This window comes from Anabrus simplex, chromosome 1 (assembly GCF_040414725.1).
Source record: "Anabrus simplex isolate iqAnaSimp1 chromosome 1, ASM4041472v1, whole genome shotgun sequence".
Classification (NCBI taxonomy): Eukaryota; Metazoa; Arthropoda; class Insecta; order Orthoptera; family Tettigoniidae; genus Anabrus; species Anabrus simplex.
In genome coordinates this window covers 187,419,864-187,443,508 of record NC_090265.1, presented here as the reverse complement: position 1 = coordinate 187,443,508, position 23,645 = coordinate 187,419,864, and the positions used below count along the sequence as shown (strand labels likewise).

General features: G+C 39.7%; 1 protein-coding gene across 1 annotated transcript in view; it reads right to left on the bottom strand.

Annotated features, from left to right (window-relative positions):
* LOC136885491 (uncharacterized) overlaps nt 1–23,645 on the bottom strand; it is a 195,518-nt gene that overhangs the window by 156,185 nt on the left and 15,688 nt on the right. The window contains exon 3 of the mRNA XM_067158078.2: nt 21,767–21,820. Within this exon, the coding sequence (XP_067014179.2) occupies nt 21,767–21,820 (54 nt within the window). The remainder of the gene's footprint in view (nt 1–21,766; nt 21,821–23,645) is intronic.

Sequence of the window (23,645 nt, the reverse complement as noted above, 5' to 3'; positions counted from 1 at the left end):
GCTAAGTGGCTCAAACGGTTGAGGCACTGGCCTTCTGATCCGAATTTGGCAGGTTCGATCCTGGTTCAGTCCGCTCTTATTTGAAGGTGCTCAAATACGTCAGCCTCGTGCAAGTAGATTTACTGCCACGTAAAAGGATTCCTGCGGGATGGAATTCCGGCACGTCGGCATATACCACAACTGTAAAAGTAGTTAGTGGGGCGTAAAGAAAATTATTATTATTATTATTATTATTATTATTATTATTATTATTATTATTATTAATTTCTTACAATAAAAAGTGCCGACTTGATTCGAAACTCATGGCCTTCAATTTTCAATTTCAAGACTACCGCGATAACCATTACGCTACAGGCCCACAAGTTTTCAATTGTGAAATTTATGGTAATATTTAACAATGTGGATGCTCATTTTGAGTGTACTAGAGTTCCATATTTGTAAATGTTATTGGTTTAAGTCCCAACAATATTCCAGTAGAAAATTTGATTGATTTATTAATATAAGGAGCATAGAATATAACCTCAACATAGATGTGAGGTCATTATTTTTTCTAATACTTGCGGTCTTTATCAGTTCCCATGCCATTATCTTGTTCGTTAATTTGTTCAGCGCATAACGTTTTTTTCTTGGAATATAACTGCAATGTAAGATTATTTAGTGACAAACACTGATACATTATGAACAACACGCCAGTGCGCCAACAATCATACAGATTGAAGAGTTGGTCACACGAAGCCATGTAGGTAGCAGCACTCTCGACTTTCTCGCTGAAAACCGCAAGCTGTCCGGTGTATTTGGTCTGACCAAGTTTCAATTGCAGCAACATCATTCGGAGAATTCCAGAACTATGCCTGCCACCGAATGCAGTTTTAAGATTGAAAATGCCTTACATCCTTAACTCCTCCAATAGCTGTCTCTTTCTTTCTATAGAGCATCCAGAGTTAAGAAAAGACTACAGGCCTTATGGGCCTGCTGCCTTCCACTGTTGCCATACTCGCTCACTCAGCGCGGCTCGGACACTGCTTGCGAAATACAGTCATGACATAAAATTATACAACGCTTGGTACAGCTGTTGCAAGACTAATAATAATATAAATGCCAGATTATCTCCAGTCATTAATAAAATTTCGTTTTGCCATAACGTTTCTAAGGATAATAGCCCACTGACTGCATCATTCGAAATAGAGGAAGAGTTTGAACATGCAGGGATGCGAACTAAATAATAATAATAATAATAATAATAATAATAATAATAATAATAATAATAATAATAATATGCATATCCAGAAACCGAAATGATTGTCTTGTTTCTTATATCTGAGAAAGTTTCATGATCGTTGTTGCTTTAAGGGAGCGCAGTGCTGAGTCTATTAGCCCCCAGAAACATTTCATTATTAAGGCATATACTGTGTAGTTACAACACAGGAAGCTGACGGCGAGATATCTCTGTCTCGGTGATGTATCCTTCAGCTCATTTCAGATAAATTTACTCGTAAGTGACAACAGATGCAAGGGCTTCATGTTCATCACAAAATACGATAACTTAAGTATTCTTCCGCAACATAAAATACGGAATGCTGAATGACCTATTCGTATGATTTCTTAAAATCAGGTAGTTCGGAGTTGCTGTTTTTCGGAAGTGACGATTGTGTTCAGAGTTGGCGGTTCATCTCTAAAATAGAATTCATGAACAGTGCGCCGTATTCCACTTCTGACAAAATCATGGTATTTAATGAGTCTGGAATTACTGCGAATTAACTGTTTCCTTTCCCGCTTCTTGCTGGGACTCTGGAGTGCCCTTCGCTGGCTTCCTTCCTTATTTTGAAGACGGAAGTCTTCGAAATTCCTAAAAACTTTGCGGCTTTATCTACTACCCAGTTTACACTTCGTCCTGGATGCTTTGTTTTCAAATATGAAAATGAATTAAGTACCATTTGCCGTTCCTTTCTCCTGACAACTTCACTACTTATCCTTTTCACATGTTCAGCTATAATTTAAATGTATTACTCGCTGACTGATTATATAAAAAATACTAAACAGACAAAAACTATACACGATACACACAACCAAAAGCAATGCAATACACGAAAAATGAAACACAATAAATGATACTGTATTTATAACAAAACACTATGCGCCCCAGGAAGACGATCACTTCACTCTGCCGAATATCTCCCAATCATTGTAATGAGTGACACACACAAAAAGGGAAACATGCCGCACTGACCTCACCAATGATGATTCGCAGTGGTTGTCTACTGTACACACTTCCGCACTACACGCTGAAATGTGGCGCGCAATGCGGCAAGCATGGCCGGCTGTTCCGTGTACTGAACCGCATATACGATATTTAAAAGGATAAACTCAAAGATATCAAAAGGATTTTACGTCTTATTTAGTATTGTATGGCACAACCAATCCTTGTTTCATAAGAAAAAGTATACATTTTGATAGGAATTCATTATAATGTTTATATATATATAGAACTAAAGTGGGTAACACCAACAGAAGTAAAAGCCCATAAGGCCTGTAGTCTTTTCTTAACGCTGGATGCTCTATAGAATGGAATAGATGGCGAGAATACCACCAGCACCACACGTAGTCAAGGAACGGAATTGGTACAGTTGCGCGGATCTTTTGAACTTCTGAGAGATGAAATTGTTAATATTTGACTTTAAACAAACTAAAATTGTAAAATTGTACACTGACTGACAGAGCAAATGCAACACCAAGAAGGAGTGGTTCGAAAGGGATGAAAGTTGGGGAAAAAACAGAGACGGCACGGACGAATAATTGATGTTTATTTCAAACCGATATGCAGGTTACACAATGCGCACGGCATCGACTCAGCAGGATGTAGGACCACCGCGAGCGGCGATGCACGCAGAAACACGTCGAGGTACAGAGTCAATAAGAGTGCGGATGGTGTCCTGAGGGATGGTTCTCCATTCTCTGTCAACCATTTGCCATACTTGGTCGTCCGTACGAGGCTGGGGCAGAGTTTGCAAACGGCGTCCAATGAGATCCCACACGTGTTCGATTGGTGAGAGATCCGGAGAGTACGCTGGCCACGGAAGCATCTGTACACCTCGTAGAGCCTGTTGGGAGATGCGAGCAGTGTGTGGGCGGGCATTATCCTGCTGAAACAGAGCATTGGGCAGCCCCTGAAGGTACGGGAGTGCCACCGGCCGCAGCACATGCTGCACGTAGCGGTGGGCATTTAACGTGCCTTGAATACGCACTAGAGGTGACGTGGAATCATACGCAATAGCGCCCCAAACCATGATGCCGCGTTGTCTAGCGGTAGGGCGCTCCACAGTTACTGCCGGATTTGACCTTTCTCCACGCCGACGCCACACTCGTCTGCGGTGACTATCACTGACAGAACAGAAGCGTGACTCATCGGAGAACACGTCGTTCCGCCATTCCCTCATCCAAGTCGCTGTAGCCCGGCACCATGCCAGGCGTGCACGTCTAAGCTGTGGAGTCAATGGTAGTCTTCTGAGCGGACGCCGGGAGTGCAGGCCTCCTTCAACCAATCGACGGGAAATTGTTCTGGTCGATATTGGAACAGCCAGGGTGTCTTGCACATGCTGAAGAATGGCGGTTGACGTGGCGTGCGGGGCTGCCACCGCTTGGCGGCGGATGCGCCGATCCTCGCGTGCTGACGTCACTCGGGCTGCGCCTGGACCCCTCGCACGTGCCACATGTCCCTGCGCCAACCATCTTCGCCACAGGCGCTGCACCGTGGACACATCCCTATGGGTATCGGCTGCGATTTGACGAAGCGACCAACCTGCCCTTCTCAGCCCGATCACCATACCCCTCGTAAAGTCGTCTGTCTGCTGGAAATGCCTCCGTTGACGGCGGCCTGGCATTCTTAGCTATACACGTGTCCTGTGGCACACGACAACACGTTCTACAATGACTGTCGGCTGAGAAATCGCGGTACGAAGTGGGCCATTCGCCAACGCCGTGTCCCATTTATCGTTCGCTACGTGCGCAGCACAGCGGCGCATTTCACATCATGAGCATACCTCAGTGACGTCAGTCTACCCTGCAATTGGCATAAAGTTCTGACCACTCCTTCTTGGTGTTGCATTTGCTCTGTCAGTCAGTGTACTTCAGAGAGTTTTTTTTAGAGTAATCGTAACGCATGCAATGAATGCCTTGCATTTAAGGAGAATACGCCCCTGATCCGCATAGAATTACAGAAATTGTCCTGATTCGGTTTCGCTCAACTTTTACCAAATTAGTCTCTACAGTGGCGAATATAGAATATATTTTGGGGGGGGGGGGCAAGATTGATGTAAGGTTAGATTAAGTAAATTTTAAGAGGTCGGACGATTTCAAACACTTTAGAAAGGAAAAAGGAAACATTGATTTGGGCTGATACATACATACATACATACATACATACATACATACATACATACAGTACACCAATGGTTACAAAACGAAGTCCAGGTTTCTTGGTACACTTGCAAACTTATCAAGAACTTCTTCATCACTAACTATAATGTCTCTGTGGATAGAGAGTAAAGCAAGCCCGTTAAGCCTACTTTCAGATGTGCTGTTCCTTAAGTAAGTCTTCAGTCTCCTTAGGCTAGAGAAAGTTCTTTCTACGGTTGCGATAGAAACAGGAAGAACGGCGAGTAATTTGAGAAGGGTATAAATGTTGGGGAAGAAAGTCTTGTCACATTTTTCTAGAGAACTTACAGCCATTTAGGGAAGATTTGAAGGATTTTCCTGACTCCACTTTTCTTTCCACAACATAAACTCACTTTGCACAATCTCTTTATGTGACAGATTTCCTTCGTAGAAACTAAAAGCAGCCTCCAATGAACGGAAATCTGTTACGATACACAATTGTGGAAGGATGTTTTGTAAGGATGCAACTATTTCCTTGTGAGATTCAAAGCATTATTTTAGTGAGTTACAACAATCGTCCAGGTATGGCACATAAACTGCTAACTGTTGGCTCGGAATCTCAACAACGATCGAAAATTCCCATCATTTTGGTCCGGTTCTTCAAGGCTTATACATTTTTCGGGGGGGGGGGCAGGCCCCCTGGGCCCCCCCCCCCTTATATACGCCCCTGAGTCTCTATCAGCATTATTCATAAGTCAAACATAAGGGTAATCGTTTGGTTTTAAAATATCTTCTCTTGGTACTAGATCGTCGACACGATTTCCACTTACTGTTCCAACAGCAGATCAATGGAAGCGCAACTAAAACTGGGCGTACACCCATAAAAGTTTTCCGTGGCGGTACCATCACTTTTACTTTCGTCACTGCATTAGAGGGAGTAGTTTGAGTTATAGTTTGAATCTTGTGGGGAAAAAAAAGGTCTAATTTTGGTGTCTGAGATACATTTCATTTTCCTTCCTCTTCTTCTCTTCTGCTAAACTGCGACAATTTGTGCCACTTCCCGTAATCGTTTTCGATCATCCATGTTGTGCACGTAACACAAAAAACACTTAATAAAACTCTCACAAAATAAATAAAAATGGCCTTTACTTTTAGGGACTTCTCCGGAACTCTTGGTGTTATGGGAAATTAGGAGTCTTCCCGATTCATTCTAGGTGGCGTTGATTCGCCACCCGCTTGAATAAGTTGCAGTCCGAACTCATCTTGATACCAGTATGCTTTCACATAAGCGGAACGAAAACTTCGTTATTCATATCGGGAGCTTTCGCTTTTTAATACTACGAAAGTGCGCGCATTTTAAAAACTCGTTTTCAAACGATTACAGTTTATTTTTTTCATTTTTACCGCCCCATAAATCTGCCGCTGTTCGGGCCCCACAAGACCCATGAGGCTCTGACCATGATACATTAAAATACCTTTCGAAACTTTCAAGTCTTTTAATTCAAGACTTCGCTATTCGAAATAATATTACTTTTCTAACTAAATGTACGTGATCTTAAGGAACGGTTTAAAAGGTTGTCTAAAATACAATCACAATCATAGGAGAATACTTCACCAAGTAATTTACAAGCCATACTTGGAAAGTCTAGGGGAAGAAAGAAAAATCACCATGTGCCTTTATGTCTAACTGGCAAGTAACGCACGACACCAAGAGCGACACACTTTCAACCACGTCACTGACACGCAACCTGAGCGAGTTTGCCGTGGAAGCGCTGCAGGTAACACGTGGCGTAAATCGGAAGAATCGAAGACGTTTTGTTTATGTAAGGTACTACAGTATGTACCGGTATCAGTTCAATTCTTCGGTGGTACTTGGGAATCATAGCTTTTCCGAAATGTGTTACGGGAATCTGGTGGATTTAGATTGTTGATAGAAGATACAAATTATTCTATTAAGGAACATACCTCATTTTTGTTTTTATGTATGTTGCCGGCAGTAATACAGACGACACGCCCCTGGCATATGAACTGTTAGTTTTGAATATTATTTACACATTCACGTACATTTTCAATATTATATCATCATCATAAGTCGTGTAACTCATTGCTGAGCGTCGTGACCCTATTTAACTTCACACAATATTCTGGATTAAGCGGCGCCAACTTTGACGATGTTCAGCTTCTCTTAAAGCCTGCTGAAGAGTCAGACCGGTAGTACGCAGAACTTGATCAATCCACCTACTCGGTGTCCTTCCTCGTGGTCTTCTGCCGAAAACTTTGCCCTCCATGATACATTTCTCCAGATTTTCACTATCACGTCTTACAATATGTCCGAAGAATTAGACGGTTCTCTTTATGACGTGAGAGGAGAGACGTTCGGAGATATTCAATTTTTGAATAATAGATGCATTAGTTCTTCTTTCTGTCCAAGGTACACGGAGCATCCTTCTCCAACACCACATCTGAAAGGCGTCGATACGGTACTTATCTCTTGCCTTGAGGGTCCAGGTCTCGGAACAATAAAGGAAGACAGATAACACAAGAGAATCAACTAGTCTAATCTTTGTACTGTTTGTGATTGCTCTGCTCTGCCATATTTTTGTGAGTTCCAGTTCTCTTAATCGACCTGTCAGCTGGATCTGTGCCGCTCTGTCAATTATCATTAGTTTGGACTTGCTCAGGTTGATCTCTAGCCCATATTCTAAACTTGCATCTTTCACCCTTGCTAGTAATTCTGCAAGTTAATCTTCACTGCTGGCAAGGAGAGTGGTGTCATCAGCAAAGCGCAAGATTTTTCGTCCACCAATTGATATGCCTCCAGTCCAGTCATCGAGGGCTTTCTTCATCACATATTCAGCATAGATGTTATATAGAATAGGTGATAATATGCAGCGCTGTCGGACACCCTGCGAAATACTGAAAAATTCTGAAATGTCGCCATCTACCTTTATAGTTGCAATGTTGTTTCCATACAGACTTTTCAGTAATGATATTAGATGTTGTGGAATGGCAAATTCACCAAAAACCTGCCATAGTTTATTCCAGACAACACAATCAAAAACAGGAACACAGAACTCACGAGATTTTTCAATTATTTGCCTCATATTAAAAATCTGTTTCCGTGTTCCTTTTCCTGCAACAAATCCTGCTTGCTCAATGAATATATGAGGCATAATAAGGTATAAATAGAGTTGGGAAGTAATTGAGTAAAGGTAATCAAATTACTTGTAACAAATACTTGTTTCGTAATTTTTACTTGTAATCGTTACTTTTTACAAAATGTAATTTTTATTCGTAATTTACTTCTTTAAATAAAATTGTCATTGTTACATTCTAGTAATCGACACACATCGCACGGAAGCAGAAACAGGAAGAAATTAAGTGATGATGAAGATAATGTTTTCATTTTTACTACAGTAGAACCAGTAACTTCACCAGTAGTGGATGAAGTACTTTCTTATCTCTCTAGTACACCTATCCTACAATATCCATCAATGCTGAGGATGTTCATACACACACAACGCAAAGATCTCCAAACAGGACTCATTTAATCCTCTCCGCAACTACTCTAAGTTTTTCTAGGTCGGGTGGCTCACCAACTATACCATTCCTACCACGCCGAATTTAACAAAGCATACAGGCTGACACCAAGTAGGAAGTCGGCCTTCCCACCCACCGTGTATGCCTGCATCGTACGTGATGTTAATCCAGCTATCTCCGATGAAGACATCGCAACTGAACTTCGCCCGATCGGCGTCCACACTGCCTCAAGGCTTCTCGCCGACCACGTACAATCATCGGATGTACTGCTGTATATCCCCTCTGCAGATGACTTCTGGAGCAAAATTGGCAAAGGAGCGTATATCAACCGCCGCCTCCATCGAGTAGAAATTACTCCTTCAGATATTGTAGCTCAGTTACTCCACAATGGACCAACTACACCTACAGCCGCCGCGCCATCGCAAGGGACACCACAGCAACAGAATTCGACTAATTTCTACCCTCCTCCCATTACCATCACCAATACTACCACCACTACTACCGTCACTACGACCACCGTGACATCTACCCCCACCTCTTCACAAGTCCCTGTCACAACAGTTCTAACGTGCCATCCATCACCACTCATGACCTCTTCCCTCCTCCTTTCCTCAATCCTGAACAACCTCAACGCCAATATCTACCTGCCGGAACATCCGAGTCTACACGCGTCGCATCGCCTTCATCATCCACACATGTCGACGAAACAGCAGCCTCCGTACCACCATCGACAACGCAACCACCACCAACTCCTCACACCATGTCCAGCTGTGTGATCCGCGGTGTGGATCCTGCTCTCTCAGAAGGAACCATTTTCCATCAACTCCAAGCTGAAGGCGCCCCAGTTCGTCGCGTTTTCCGAATCAAGAACGCCTCCAGCTCCACATATATGGTACGCATCCATGTCCCGAGCGCTGATGATGTACAACACCTTATTGACAATAGAGCTTACATCTATCGCCAATGCCATAAAATGGAGCCCTCCATCTCCCCACCCCATCCTGTAAACCATCCCATCAACAATACTCATGGTCGCCCCCAGCCAGCCACTTCTTTTCAACCTCATCAATCTGTCAGTCCACCCCCTCCCCCACCTAGTTTCTGCCCCTACCCACCTCCGATGATGGAAATCATACATTACGTTACATATTCCCTCCACAATATCACTACGCCCCTGCACCTCCTAACCCTTCAACTCCATCCTGGTACCCTTCTCTAAACTTCAATTCTAGTGCACACCCTCTATCATTAACATCACCGTAGCCCTTCACATAAATTAACACATCGTTCTACCCACCTTCTTAATTTTACACCTCACACAGTTCCTTTCACAGCTCCGGCGCAGGAGACAGCATTACTATCTAGGGACCTGGCCCGCCTCTTAGGGCGGGGAATGAAACACCTTTAAAAAAAAAGTTCCTAAAATTAAACACAGGTAATCTTTCAAGTGCCCCGGTACAGTAGTGGTGATGATGGGGGGGGGGGGCAAAATTTGTGGAGAAATCATTACATTACATTCCATTTTAGTCGACTGAAACTAGGAATTATAGGGATTATTTAAAAAAGCAATTTGTACAAACCCTGTTGTCTTATCAACTAATTCTTTCCTTTAATTATTAACAAAATTATTAGCGGAAATACGCACAAAATGTCCACAGCAAGTAGTGGAGACTTTGCCTGTGCTGGGAGGAAGGGTAGGAGGTGTATTTTTTTTGCAAGTGGTTCATGGTGTGGGTTACTGTAGTCATGTCCTAGTTCGTGAACTATGGGCAACAGCTGAGTGGCCTAGTAAGTGGTCCTGAGAGTCGGGATACCAGTTGCTATGGAATGGGAGTGGGCATCTCGCACATATTCTGAGTCATGACCCTTCTTGTGCTCAGACGGCTAGGACTATACAATCCACCAGTCGCCCATAACCCATTAGAGGAGAGATCCTCACTTGGACTATGTGTAAGTAGGGTAGCATCCTGCTTCATGAATTTACCGAGCTCAGAACATTTTAAGCAAGCTTCGGACCTATGGGAGTAACGGAGTCCCATTCCCATTTGACAGGCGAGGGACTCCTTGGAAACAACTTGGCTAATGAAATGGAATTCAAAGGGGAGGTATCAATATTAATGGGGCTAATGGAAGAAAGAAAGTAGAACTGGCTGAGTCAGCAAAGAGGATGCATCTGAATGTGCTAGGAGTAAGTATAATGATTTTGTGTGGCTATTTCTAGCCGTATGCAGCCCTTGCAAGGCAGACCCTCCGATGAAGGTGGGCGGCATCTGCCATGTCTAGGTAACTGCGTGTTATTATGGTAGAGGATTGTGTTAAATGTTTTGTGTGAGTGCTAGGAATAAGTGATATTCGGGTAAGGGGAGATAACGAGGAAGAGATAGGAGATTATAAATTGTACTTGACGGGTGTTAAAAAGGGAAGGGCAGAGTATGGGGTAGGGCTGTTTATCAGGAATACCATTGTACGCAACATAGTTTCTGTTAGGCATGTAAATGAAGGAATGGTGTGGGTAGATTTGGCAGTTGGAGGAATTAGGACAAGAACTGTCTCAGTGTATTCACCATGTGAGGTGCAGATGAGGATGAAGTTGACAACTTTTATGAAGCACTAAGTGACATCGTGGTCAGGGTCAACAGCAAGGATAGAATAGTAGGTAAGGGTTGTTCTGCCCGAAGGCAGGTCCGAACCTCCGCAGAGGTGTTCCTGAGCCGGAGTTTACATGCGGTAGGGTGGCCAGTTCCTTTCTGCTCCTCCATTCCCTTACCCCCAACCAACAGCGCATGGCAACCCATCCAACTCCTGACCACGCCCAATGTTGCTTAACTTCGGAGATCTCACGGGATCCGGTGTTTCAACACGGCTACGGCCGTTGGCAGAGAGAATAGTGCTAATGGGCAATTACAATGTGAGAGTTTGAAATAGAATTGAAGGATACGAAAGGGTGATTGGTAAATGTGGAGGAAGATATGGAAGCTAATGGGAATGGGAAGTATTTGCAGGACTTCTGTGCTAGTATGGGTTTAGCAGTTACAAATACATTCTTCAAGCATAAGGCTATTCACCGCTACACATGGGAAGCTAGGGATACCAGATCCATAATAGACTATATCTTAACGGACTTCAAATTCAGGAAATCTCTTAGGAATGGATGAGTTTTCCGGGGATTTTTCTATGATACAGACCACTACCTGATCTGTAGTGAACTAAGTATCTCTAGGCCTAGGGTAGAGAAAGTGAACTCTGCCTGCAAACGAATAAGGGTAGAAAATCTCCAGGATGAGGAAATTAGACAGAAGTACATGGATAAGATTAGTGAAAAGTTTTGAACAGTAGACAGTAAGCAGATTCAGGATATAGAAGGGGAATGTGTGACATACAGGGATGCTGTAGTAGAAACAGCAAGGGAATGCCTAGGAACAACTGTGTGTAAAGATGGGAAAACGCGAACATCTTGGTGGAATGATGAAGTGAGAGCAGCTTGTAAACGTAAAAAGAAGGCTTAATAGAAATAGCTCCAAACAAGGACCAAGGCAGACAGGGATTTGTACATAGATTAAAGAAACACAGCGAAACAAATAGTTGTTGAATACAAAAAGAAGTCGTGGGAAGATTTTGGTAATAACCTGGAAAGGCTAGGAACGGCAGGAGGGGGAGTATTCATTCTGGTGAAAGAAGAATTTGTAAGCTACATAAAAGTTAAAGATGACAAACACAAAATTCTAGGGGTAAGGCTCATCTCTAACGATAATAGGCAACTTGATGCCTTTGGAGTGTACAGACCAGGAAAGGGTAGCGCAGATGCTGATTCAGAATTATTTGATAAGATAATCAGCAATGTGGGAAACGATAAGGAAAGGAACATGATTGTAGCGGGTGATCTCAATTTACCAAATGTCAATTGGGAAGGTAATGTGAACGACAGGAAGCATGACGAACAAATAGCAAATAAATTAATATGGGAAGGGCAGCTGATTCAGAAAGTGATGGAACCAACTAGAGGGAAGAATATTCTGGATGTGGTGCTGGTAAAACCAGATGAGCTCTATACAGAAACCGAAGTAATAGATGGTATTAGTGATCACAAAGCTGTTTTTGTGGTAATAAAAAATAAATATGAAAGAAAGGAAGATATTAAAATTAGGACTATTAAGCAGTACCGTATGGCTGATAAAAAACAGGCATGAGGGAGTTTTTAATAAGTAACTATGATCTGTGGAAACAGTAAATAAAAATGTAAACAGACTCTGGGATGGGTTTAAAGCAATATTTGGGGAATGTGAAAATAGGTTTGTACCTTTAAAGGTGGTAAGGAATGGTAAAGATCCACTATATTCTAATAGAGAACTAAAGAGACTAAGAAGGAGGTGCAGGCTGGAAAGAAATAGAGTTAGAAATGGCTGTGGATGTAAGGAGAAATTGTAGGAACTTAATAGGAAATTGAATCTAGTAAAGAAGTCAGCTAAGGATAACATGATGGCAAGCATAATTGGCAGCCATACAAATTTTAGTGAAAAATGGAAGAGTATGTATAGGTACTTTAAGGTAGAAACAGGTTCCAAGAATGGCATTCCAGGAATCATTAATGAACAAGGGGAGTGAGCATGCGAGGATCTTCAAAAGGTAGGAGTATTCAGTCGGCAGTATGTAAAGATTGTTGGTACAAGGATAATGTCCAGATAGAGGAGGTGACTAATACTAAAGAAGTATTAAAATTTACCTATGACAGCAATGACATTTAAAGTAAGATACAAAAGTTGAAAACTAGAAAAGCAGCTGGAATTGATAAGGTTTCGGGGGATATACTAAAGACAATGGGTTAGGATATAGTACCATATCTGAAGTACCTGTCTGATTATTGTTTGCATAAAGGAACTTTACGAAATAATAATAATAATAATAATAATAATAATAATAATAATAATAATAATAATAATAATAATAATAATAATAATAATAATAATGTTATTTGTTTTGCGTCCCACTAATGACTCTTTTATGGTTTTCGGAGGTGCCGGAATTTAGTCCCGCAGGAGTTCTTTTACGTGCCAGTAAATCTACCAACACGAGGCTGACGTATTTGAGCACCTTCAAATAGCACCGGACTGAGCCATGATTGAACCTGCCAAATTGGGGTCAGAAGGCCAGCGCCTTAACCGTCTGAGCTACTCAGCCAAGCACTTTATGAAATGAATGGAGAGTTGCTATAGTAGCCCCTGTATATAAAGGAAAGGGTGATAGACATAAAGCTGAAAATTACAGGCCAGTCAGTTTGACATGCATTGCATTATTATATAATTATATAAGACATGTTTGTGAAATTAATAAATGGTTTGATAGAAGGCAGTTTGGGTATAGGAAAGGTTATTCCACTGAAGCCCAACTTGTAAAATTCCAGCAAGATATAGCAGATATCCTGGATTCAGGAGGTCTATTGGACTGTATCACGATTGACCTGTCTAAGGTATTTGATAGGGTAAATCATGGGAGACTACTGGCAAAAATGAGTGCAATTGGACTTGACAAAAGAGTGACTGAATGGATGGCTCTGTTCCTAGAAAATAGAACTCAGAGAATTAGAGTAGGTAAAGCTTTATCTGTCCCTGTAATAATTAAGAGGGGAATTCCTCAAGGCAATATTATTGGACCTTTATGTTTTCTTATATACGGTATATCAATGATATGTATAAAGAAGTGGAATCAGAGATAAGGCTTTTTGCAGATGATGTTATTCTGTACAGAGTAATAAACAAGTTACAAGATTGTGAGCACCTGCAAAATGACCTCGATAATGTATTGAGATGGACAGTAGTCAATGGTAAGATGATAAACGGGGATAAAACTCAGGTTGTGAGTTTCACAAATAGGAAAAGTCCTCTCAGTTTTAATTACTGCATTAATGGGTGAAAGTTCCATTTGGGGATCATTGTAAATACCTTAATTGGGGTAATCACATAAGTATGATTGTAAATAAAGGGTACAGATCTCTGCACATGGTTGTGAGAGTATTTAGGGGTTGTAGTAAGGATGTAAAGGAGAGAGCATATTTGTCTCTGGTGAGACCCCAACTAGAGTATGGTTCCAGTGTATGGGACCCCTCACCAGGATTACTTGATTCAGGAACTGGAAAAAAATCCAAAGAAAAGCAGCTAATTTGTTTTGGGCGATTTCCAACAAAAGAGTAGCGTAAGAAAAATGTTGCAAAATTTGGGCTGGAAAGACTTGGGAGAAAGGAGACAAGCTGCTCGATTAAGTGGTATGTTCTGAGCTGTCAGTGGAGAGATGGCATGGGAGGACATGCTGATGAGGTTCTCTTCCAGATGCACACCATATTTGAGTGGTGTCTTTAAAAGTAGGAAAGATCCAATATGAAGATAAAGTTGGAATTCAAGTGAACAAATTGGGGCAAATATTTGTTTATAGAAAGGGGAGTTAGGGATTGGAATAACTTACCAAGGGAGACGTTCAATAAATTTCCAATTTCTTTGCAATCATTTAAGAAAAGGCTAGGAAAACAACAGATAGGGAATCTGCCACCTGGGTGACAGCCCTAAATGCAGATCAGTAGTGATTGATTGATTATGTACCAGGTTAACCTTTCTGGACAATAATAAAGAATCTTAGGAAGGGAGGGAAAAGGATATGATCAGTGTTTTGAGTAATTCAGGTGAACTCATAATAGATCGCAGGGAATCACTGGGGAGGTGCAGGGAATATTTTGAACATCTTCTTAACGTAAAAGGAAATCTTCCTGGTGGTGTTGTGAACAGGCAAGCTCATGGGGAGGAGGAAAATGATGCTGGTGAAATTATGCTCGAGGAAGTGGAAAGGAGGGTAAATAAACTCCATTGTCATAAATCAGCAGGAATAGATTAAATTAGACTTGAAATGCTGAAGTATAGTGGGAAGGCAGGGATGAAATGGCTTCACAGAGTAGTAAGATTAACATGGAGTGTTGGTAAGGTACCTTCAGATTGGACAAAAGCAGTAATTGCACCTATCTACAACTATAAGCAAGGAGATAGGAAGGATTGCAACAACTATCGAGGTATGTGACTGATTAGTATACCAGTTGCGATCAACAGTATTCTGTAAGAGAAGGAAGTCAGCTCCCAGACAAAACTATCTTTACATTGGTCTGTTTTCAAACTATTTTTGCTTTACGGGAGCGTAAGCTGGGCGGACTCAGGATATCTTTTTCATAAGTTAGAAGTAACAGACATGAAAGTAGCGAGAATGATTGCTGGTACAAACATGTGGGAACAATGGCAGGAGGGTACTCAGAATAAGGAGATAAAGACTAATTTAGGAATGAACTCGATGGATGAAGCTGTACGCATAAACCGGCTTCGGTGGTGGGGTCATGTGTGGCGAATGGAGGAGGATAGGTTACCTAGGAGAATAATGGACTCTGTTATGGAGGGTAAGAGAAGTAGAGGGAGACCAAGATGACGATGGTTAGACTCAGTTTCTAACGATTTAAAGATAAGATGTTGAGCTATTTTTAGAATTAATTAATTACTGGTCTAACAAGTATCTTGGTCTTATGAATTTTGGGTGCTGCTCATGCTGTCGGTAGTGAACTCTCTTGTTCATTTAATAAAGAAGATGGGTTTTTGATATATTCTTCTTTTTCCATTATTATGCTTTTTTTATTATTTGCAATTTGCTTTACGTCACACCAAAACAGATGGATCTTATGGCGATGATGGGATAGGTAAGGGCTATGAGAGGGAAGGAAACAGCCATTACCTTAATTAAGGTACAGCCCCAGCATTTGCCTGGTGTAAAAATGGGAAACCAAGGAAAACCATCTTCAACGCTGCCGGCAGTGGGGTTCGAACCTACTGTCTCCCGAATATAAGCTCACACCTGCACGACCCTAACCACATGGCCACTTACTCTGCCAATATTACGGTGAAATTATCTTTATCGGCTCTAGTAATAATTAGGTTATTGTATTTTTTTATTTTCATTTTTTTTACATTGGACAATTGGGTATGTGAAGTTCCATTGGTAAGCGAGTGTGCAACATCTTTAAAACATTTTAAAAATATTTTTTAAATATCAAATCCCACTTCATCTTCTTTATCAGTTAAGAAAGAGTGAGATTGCTTGTTCTACTTCGGCTAATTTTGTAACTGTGTCTTTTTGGTTAAACGAAGGCCAATTGTGTTTTGGTCCTCTGTTCAAATATTGCTTGTACCATTTTGTCAAAGGAAAGATTTGAAGGATTTTTAAGTACGGGATGAAAAATGTGACTATCTCTGTTACTAGGAACTTTTGATTCATTTATGGAGGAATTGTTATGGTTAATTGAATTAAGATTAGCTAGTTTATTGTCTAATGTATTTCGATTGTTTATCATTAAAGTATTAATTTGGTTAATGGTATATACCTCCCCTGTGAATCATGTGACCTTGCCGTAGTAGGGAGGCTAGCGTGTCCCAATGAAGCAGATAGCCAAGCCGCAGGTGCAACCATATCGGATGGGTATCTGTCGAGAGACCAGACTAACGAATGTTTCATCGAAAGGGGAGTAGTAGCCTTTTAGAAGTCGCAAGAGTGTCAGTCTGGGTGATTGACTGATATGGCCTTGTAATAATACTCAATATGATTTAACTGTGTTGATACTGCTACATGGCTGAAAGCAACATGAAGCTACAGCCATAACTAATTCCCAAGGACGTGCAGCTCTCTCTGTATGAACGATGTACTGATGATGGCTTCCTCCGGGTAAAATATTATGGAGGTAAAATAGTACCCCATTTGGATCTCAGGGTGGGGACTACACGAGAGGGAGCAATCATCAGGAAGATGGATACTGACATTCTGTGAGTCGGAGCATTGAATGTTAGAAGTTTGAATCATCGTGGTACGTTAGAGTGTCTGAAAAGGGAGATGGATGGACTAAAGTTAGATGTAGTTGGTATAAGAAAAGTACGTTGGCAGGAAGAGCAGGATTTTTGATCAGACAACTACTGAATTATCAACACAAAATCAAACAGGAAAATGCAGGAGTTGGTTTAATAATGAATAAGAAAATAGGGCAGCAGGTAAGCTGCTATGACCAGCATAGTGAAACGATTACTGTTGTCAAGATAGACACCAGACCAATATCCACCACAATAGTGCAGGTCTATGTGCCTACTAGTTCAGCAGATGATGAAGAAATCAAAAGAATATTTATGAAGAGATAGAAGATTTAATACAATAAATTAAAGGTGATGAGAATCAAATTGTGATGGGAGACTGGAATGCAGTGGTAGACCCAAGGAAGAGAAGGTAATACAATAGGAGAATTCAGATTAGGTCAAAAGGAATGAAAGAAGAAGTCAGCTGGTTGAATTCTGCACCAATCATAATTTAGTCCTTGCTAATACTTGATTTAAACATCACAAACGACGGCTGTATATGTGGACGAAACCTGGAGACACTGGAAGGTATCAAATAGACTCCATTATGATTAAGCAGAGATTCAGAAACCAAGTGTTGGATTGCAAAACTCTCTCAGGAGCAGATGTGGACTCTAACCACAACTTGTTGGTCATGAAATCCAATCTGAAGTTGAAGAAATTGAAGAAAGGAAGGAATGCAAGGAGGTGGGATCTAGACAAGTTGAAAGAAAAGAGTGTGAGAGACTGTTTCAAGGAACATGTTACACAAAGACGAAATGAAAAGGCTGAAAGAAACACAACAGAGGAAGAATGAACAGTCATGAAGAATGAGGTCTCTAGGACTGCTGAAGAAATGTTAGGAAGAAAGGAAAGATCAACTAAGAATCAATGGATAACTCAGGAGATACTAGACCTGATTGATGAACGATTAAAGTACAAGAATGCACAAAATGAAGACGGCAGAAAGAAATACAAGTGATTAAAGAATAAAGTGGAAAGAAAATGCAGGACAGGTAAAGAAGAAAAAAATGGCTGAAGGAAATGTGCAAGGATGTTGAAGGTTGTATGGTCCTAGGAAAGGTAGATTCTGCATACAGGAAAATCAAGGAAACTTTTGGAGAAAGGAAAACTAGGTGTATAAATATTAAGAGCTCAGATGGAAAACCACATTTAGGGAAAGAAGACAAGGCAGAAAGAAGGCAAGAACATATCCAACAGTTGTATCAAGGTAAAGATGTAGATAATATGGTTCTGGAACAAGAAGAGGCTGTTGATGCTGGTGAAATGGGAGACCAAATTTTGAGGTCAGAATTTGATGGAGCTTTGAGAGACCTAAATAGGAACAAAACACCTGGAATTGATGATATTTCCTCTGAATTACTGACTGCCTTAGGAGAAACCAGTATGATGAGGTTTTTCTATCTAGTGTGTAAGATGTATGAGACAGGAGAAGTGCCATCAAATTTTCGGCAGAATGTTGTTATACCTATTGCCAAGAAAGCCGGTGCTGACAAGTGTGAAAACTACTGAACCATTAGTTTTGTATCTCATGCCTGCAAAATTTTAACACATATTATTTACAGAAGAATGGAAAGACAAGTTGAAACTGAGTTGGGAGAAGATCAATTTGGCTTCAGAAGAAATGTGGGAACACATGAAGCAAACCTGACTTTACATCTGATCTTAGAGGATCGAATTAAGAAGGACAAGCCCATGTACATGGCTTTTGTAGATCTTGAAAAGGCATTTGATAATATTGATTGAACCAAACTATTTGAGATTCTGAAGGTCTTATAAGAAATAAATTGACAAGAGGTTCCACATTTTCAATACAATATATCAAGTACATAATATTACATTGATCTTGGGACTAGTTTCAGCCACTTAGTGGCCATCTTCAGCCAAAAAAATAAATAAACAGATTATGCAATAACCAAAACATATGTATACAAGACAAAGACAATGTTGCAGGAATAATTATAACATTAAAATACATATAAAACAAAAATTATGTTTGTGATCTTCTTGTCATGATATGATGCCCTTAAGTAGATTTAGGACCTCAGGCAATGGAAATGATAGCCAGAATTAGGAATGAATAAACGAACAGAAAAGAAATTAAAAAGGAGATAAATATTATTTATGAGACTCACCTCTATAGTGAAATGTACAGTACTGTACATCAAATATCTGATGTGGAACACACACTGACATGCTGAAGGAAGCAAGCAGGTCATGTAAACAAGCACTGACCTGTTGTAATAAGCAGGCAATGTAAACAAAGGAGATAAGAAGGGGAAGGGAGGGGGATAAAGAAGGGAGAGAGAGGGAGGGGGAGGGGTTGGAGGGAAGGGAGTGGGATGGAAGAAAGAGAGAAGGGGTGTCTAAGGTGGGGCTGAAGGATGCGGATAGAAAGACTGCTGCTGAGAGAAGAATTTAAAGAGATTATAAAAGAAATAATTATTTTTACCTGAGGCATGATTACTAAAGATAAGAATTAAAAGGTCAAATAAAATGTTTGATTTGTCTGAAATTTCATTTAGATTGAAGTTACAATTGAGAAACTGTTCCAGATGGATAAAAAAAAAAATTCCATAATATTGAACAGGGGGATAACTTTGAGAATTTTCATGTCTTGGTTGATATTAGTGAACTTATGGTTAGTATCACCCATGTACTGTCTCATGGTCAAAAATCTGTTGTATTTCAGGGTTAACATGCTCTAAGTACCTTGTATGGAAACTCCTACCTGTTTGACCGACATAAGATGCGTCACAATTATTGCAACTGAGTCTATAAACACCTGACTTGGTGAACTTGTTGCTATTATTAATAGCATTGGTATTGTGTAAAATATCTGTGTTTCTATTACAAGTTTTGAAGGCTATTTTGACATCATGCTTTTTAAATATTTTGTGATTTGGTAGACTTGTTCATTACTGAACATTAAAGTAGATAAAAAATTGTTGAGAGTTTTTTCTATTGTTAAGGTGGTTGAAGGTTGGTGTTTATGTTTATTAATGATTTTCTCTAGAAAGGAGCTGTTGTAGCCATTAAATTTAGCTATACTGCGAATGGTGTTAATTTGTTTTTAAGTTCTTTTTTAGACAGCGGGATGCTAAATGCACGGTGTACCATACTATGGTATGCTGCACATTTATGGGCATGTGGGTGTATGGAATCTTGATGGAGTGTGTTAGCAGTTTGTGTTGATTTTCTAAAAATCTTGTAGGTCAATAAACCAGGTTGTCTGATGATCATTAGATCTAAATAATTGAGTTTTTTTTATCGTTCTCTGATTCTAGCTTAAACTTGATATGTGGGTCAATGTGATTAAAACTGGATAGAGTGGTGATGGCATCAGTTGCACTTTTGTTCATGATCACAATATGTCATCCACTTCTTGATGCTTGGTTGGAATTAACAATGCAAGAAATAAAATTCATATTTCAAGTTCCGTATTGACTGTAGTATTTATATTAAAGTATAAAATTTCCATCTATTCACCTATTTCCAGCTATTATATTCACATTATAGTCTTACAGATTATTTAATTAATATTATATTTTAAAAGTGCATATTTTGACTCAACTGAGCCATCATAAGTACTGGAAAGACATTATAATGAGTGTAATTTATTAAGAAGAGCAATTGGCAGAACTGAAATGTCATCAGACATTAACAATCAAATTCTATGAACAATCTTTTGAGGTATTTTGGTTACTGATGAAAGAAGAGTTTCTTGTAATCTTGCATAAAGCTTTACACACATCTTATTTATGTTAGACGAAATAGACTTTTGTCCGTCTAAGAACTTTGAGTTACACGGGCCGTGAAAGTCTAAATGATAGTAGAATGCATTAACGCGTCGTTTCATTTCTCTGTTGTCTCCTGATGAAGAAAGGCAAGGTTCCTTTTGAAACGCGTAGAGTGTATTTATGATTAATTACACGGCATAAGCCCAAAGTATACCTCATGAATAACTTCGAGTTCACCTATTAGAGTTGTGGCCAAGAAAAAAACGATTGTGCTTCAAGGGACAAGCCCAAACATATTAATGAACTTTCAGTACTGAGGAAATTAAACATTATTTGAAGAATTTTTTAAAAACAGAGTGAATTTTATAATACTTTGCGAATACAGTGTTAATGTACATTTCTTCATTTGGGATGCTTTCAAACAAATACGAAAAAGATGCTTCTGTTAATAACAGTTTTTGTATGTTGTAAAATTAATATGAATGTTTTTCCATGAGGAGTATTCAATAAACACTTTTCAAAATTGATACTGAAAATACACAAATTGCAATTTGGTTCACCTACTGTACAACACTATTTTATATTTTTCCCTAGCTTAAAATATGAGCCAGGCAGCTAGGGTACCCCAAGATTTAGTTCAATATTTCCAGGGTTCCCCAAAACAACAGTTGTTGTGACATACTGGCCAATTACAAGGTGTAGGAAATCACAGTTCCCTAGTTTGGTGCTGGATGATGAGGAATTAATTTCTGTGAGCACGCAGGAAAATACTGCAGTAGTGTAATATTTAAAAGCCCTGAAGCAAATTTTCCAAAACTACCAAAGTTAATTTTTTCTTTTGCTATTTGTTTTAGGTCACACTTACACAGATAGGTCTTATGGCGATGATGGAAAGGAAGTGGCTGTGGCCTTAATTAAGGTGTGAAAATGGGACACCACAGAAAATCATTCTCATGGCTGCCAATAGTGGGGTTCCAATCCATTATCTCCTGAATGCAGCTGATAACTACATGACCCAACATTCATAACAGACATTTTCACACATAAATAAATAAATAAATTAATAAATAAATAGAATAGATGATAATGAAGCTTTAAGTTTCTGAAGGAAAAAACAACAGCTATATTTTTGAAACACCGATACCAAAACATGCAACATTCAGCAAAAAAAAAAAAAAAAAAGTAAAATCACCATCTTACCAGCTTTCATCGGACTTCATATCTTTTTCTGGGGTTCTTCCAGTTTCAGGAACTCTGTAACAATAAAATATGTTACCAGTGATAATAATAAATAATATAACACATAAAATGAATTTTAAAAAACTCAAACCCCTTGCTAGACTGCTTTATTGTAGTTTAAGAGGCTGCAGCAATAAGAAGGCACAACAATAATGATAATTTATAAGAGGAAGATTATTAATATGTTGGACGGTATAATTCAATATATCTCAACTGCATAATAGGACTATTATTATGATACTGGTTTTATGTTACACTAAATAGATTTTTATGGTTTTTGGAGATGCAGTGGTGCTGGAATGTTGTCCCACAGGAGTTCTTTTACATGCCAGTAAATCTACCGACATGAGGCTAACATATTTGAGCATCTTCAAATACCATTGTACCGAGCCAGGATCGAATCTGCCAAGTTGGGCTCAGAAGGCCAGCATTTAACTGCCTGCGATATTAAGCCCGGCTATACTGTGTACTAACCTTGGTGATGGATGAGGAGTGTGAAGGGTCTTAATAACTAGAGAGGAAATATATTTACCCTGACAGCTGCATATCCATTAAAAATGTAGCAGTTACAGTTTTCATAGGCATTCTACCAGGATCCACGGTCTCTGAATTCTCAGTTTTCTCAGTCTTGCTGCTTTTTTTTTTTTTTAATTACAAAATTATTGCCATTGTTCACTATGAAATCTGCTATTTTTTGCTAATTCAGTTTTCTTCATTTCCATGTAGGCCTATATCTGAACTTACAACAGATTTTTGACAAGGATTGATTTGCCTATTAAAACATGCATCTACGCTAATGAAATTTTTCAAAAGACTCAAAAACACAACAGTTTCATACTGTTGCCAGGAATAAGCCAACGTCCATGGCATTCGTAGATCTAGAAAAGGCATTCAATAATGTTGATTGGACCAAACTACCGAGATTCTGAAGATGATCAGGATCAGATCCCGAGAAAGAAGAATTATCTAAAATCTGTACAAAAATGAGGCTACAGTGATAAGAATCAAAGGCTATGAAAAAGTAGCAGCAATCCAGAAAGGAGTGAGGTAAGGTTGCAGTTTGTCCCCTCTCATCAATGTTTACATAGAATAGTCAATAAAGGAAATTAATGAGGAATTTGGAAAAGGAATCACAATACAGGGAGAGGAAATCAAAACTGCTGATGATACTATTATTCTGTCTGAGTCTGCAGAAGATCTAGAGAAATTGCTGAATGGTATGGACACAGTCTTGGCGAAGGAATACAAGATGAAAATAACTAAATACAGATTGCAGTTGAATGAAGTCTGGTGATGCAGGAAATATTAGATTAGGAAATTAAAAAGGAAGTAGACTAATATTGTTACTTGGGTAGTAGAATAACTGATGATCTACTGATGGCAGAAATCAGGGGAGCATAAAATGCAGATCAGCACAAGCAAGGAAGGCCTTTCTTAAGAAAAGAAATGTGCTTACTTTGAACACTGATACAGGAATTAGAAAGACTTTTTAAAGACTTTTGGCTAGAGCATGGCATTGCACGGAAGTGAAACATGGTGTTTGAAATGTGGTGTTAAAGAAGAATATTGAAGATAAGATGGGTAGATCAAATCACGAATAAAGAGATACTAAATCAAACTGTTGAGAGAATAATTTGGTAAAATTTGACCAGCAAAGACACAGAATGGTAGGGCACATCCTAAGACACCCAGGTCTTCTTCAGTTAGTTTTTGAGGGAACTATAGGCAGTAAAAACAGCAGGGGTAGACCAAGGTATGAATATGACAAAACAGATTAGAGTATACATAGGATGTAGCAGAAAATACAGTAGAGACAATACACGACACTTCCGGATTTAGC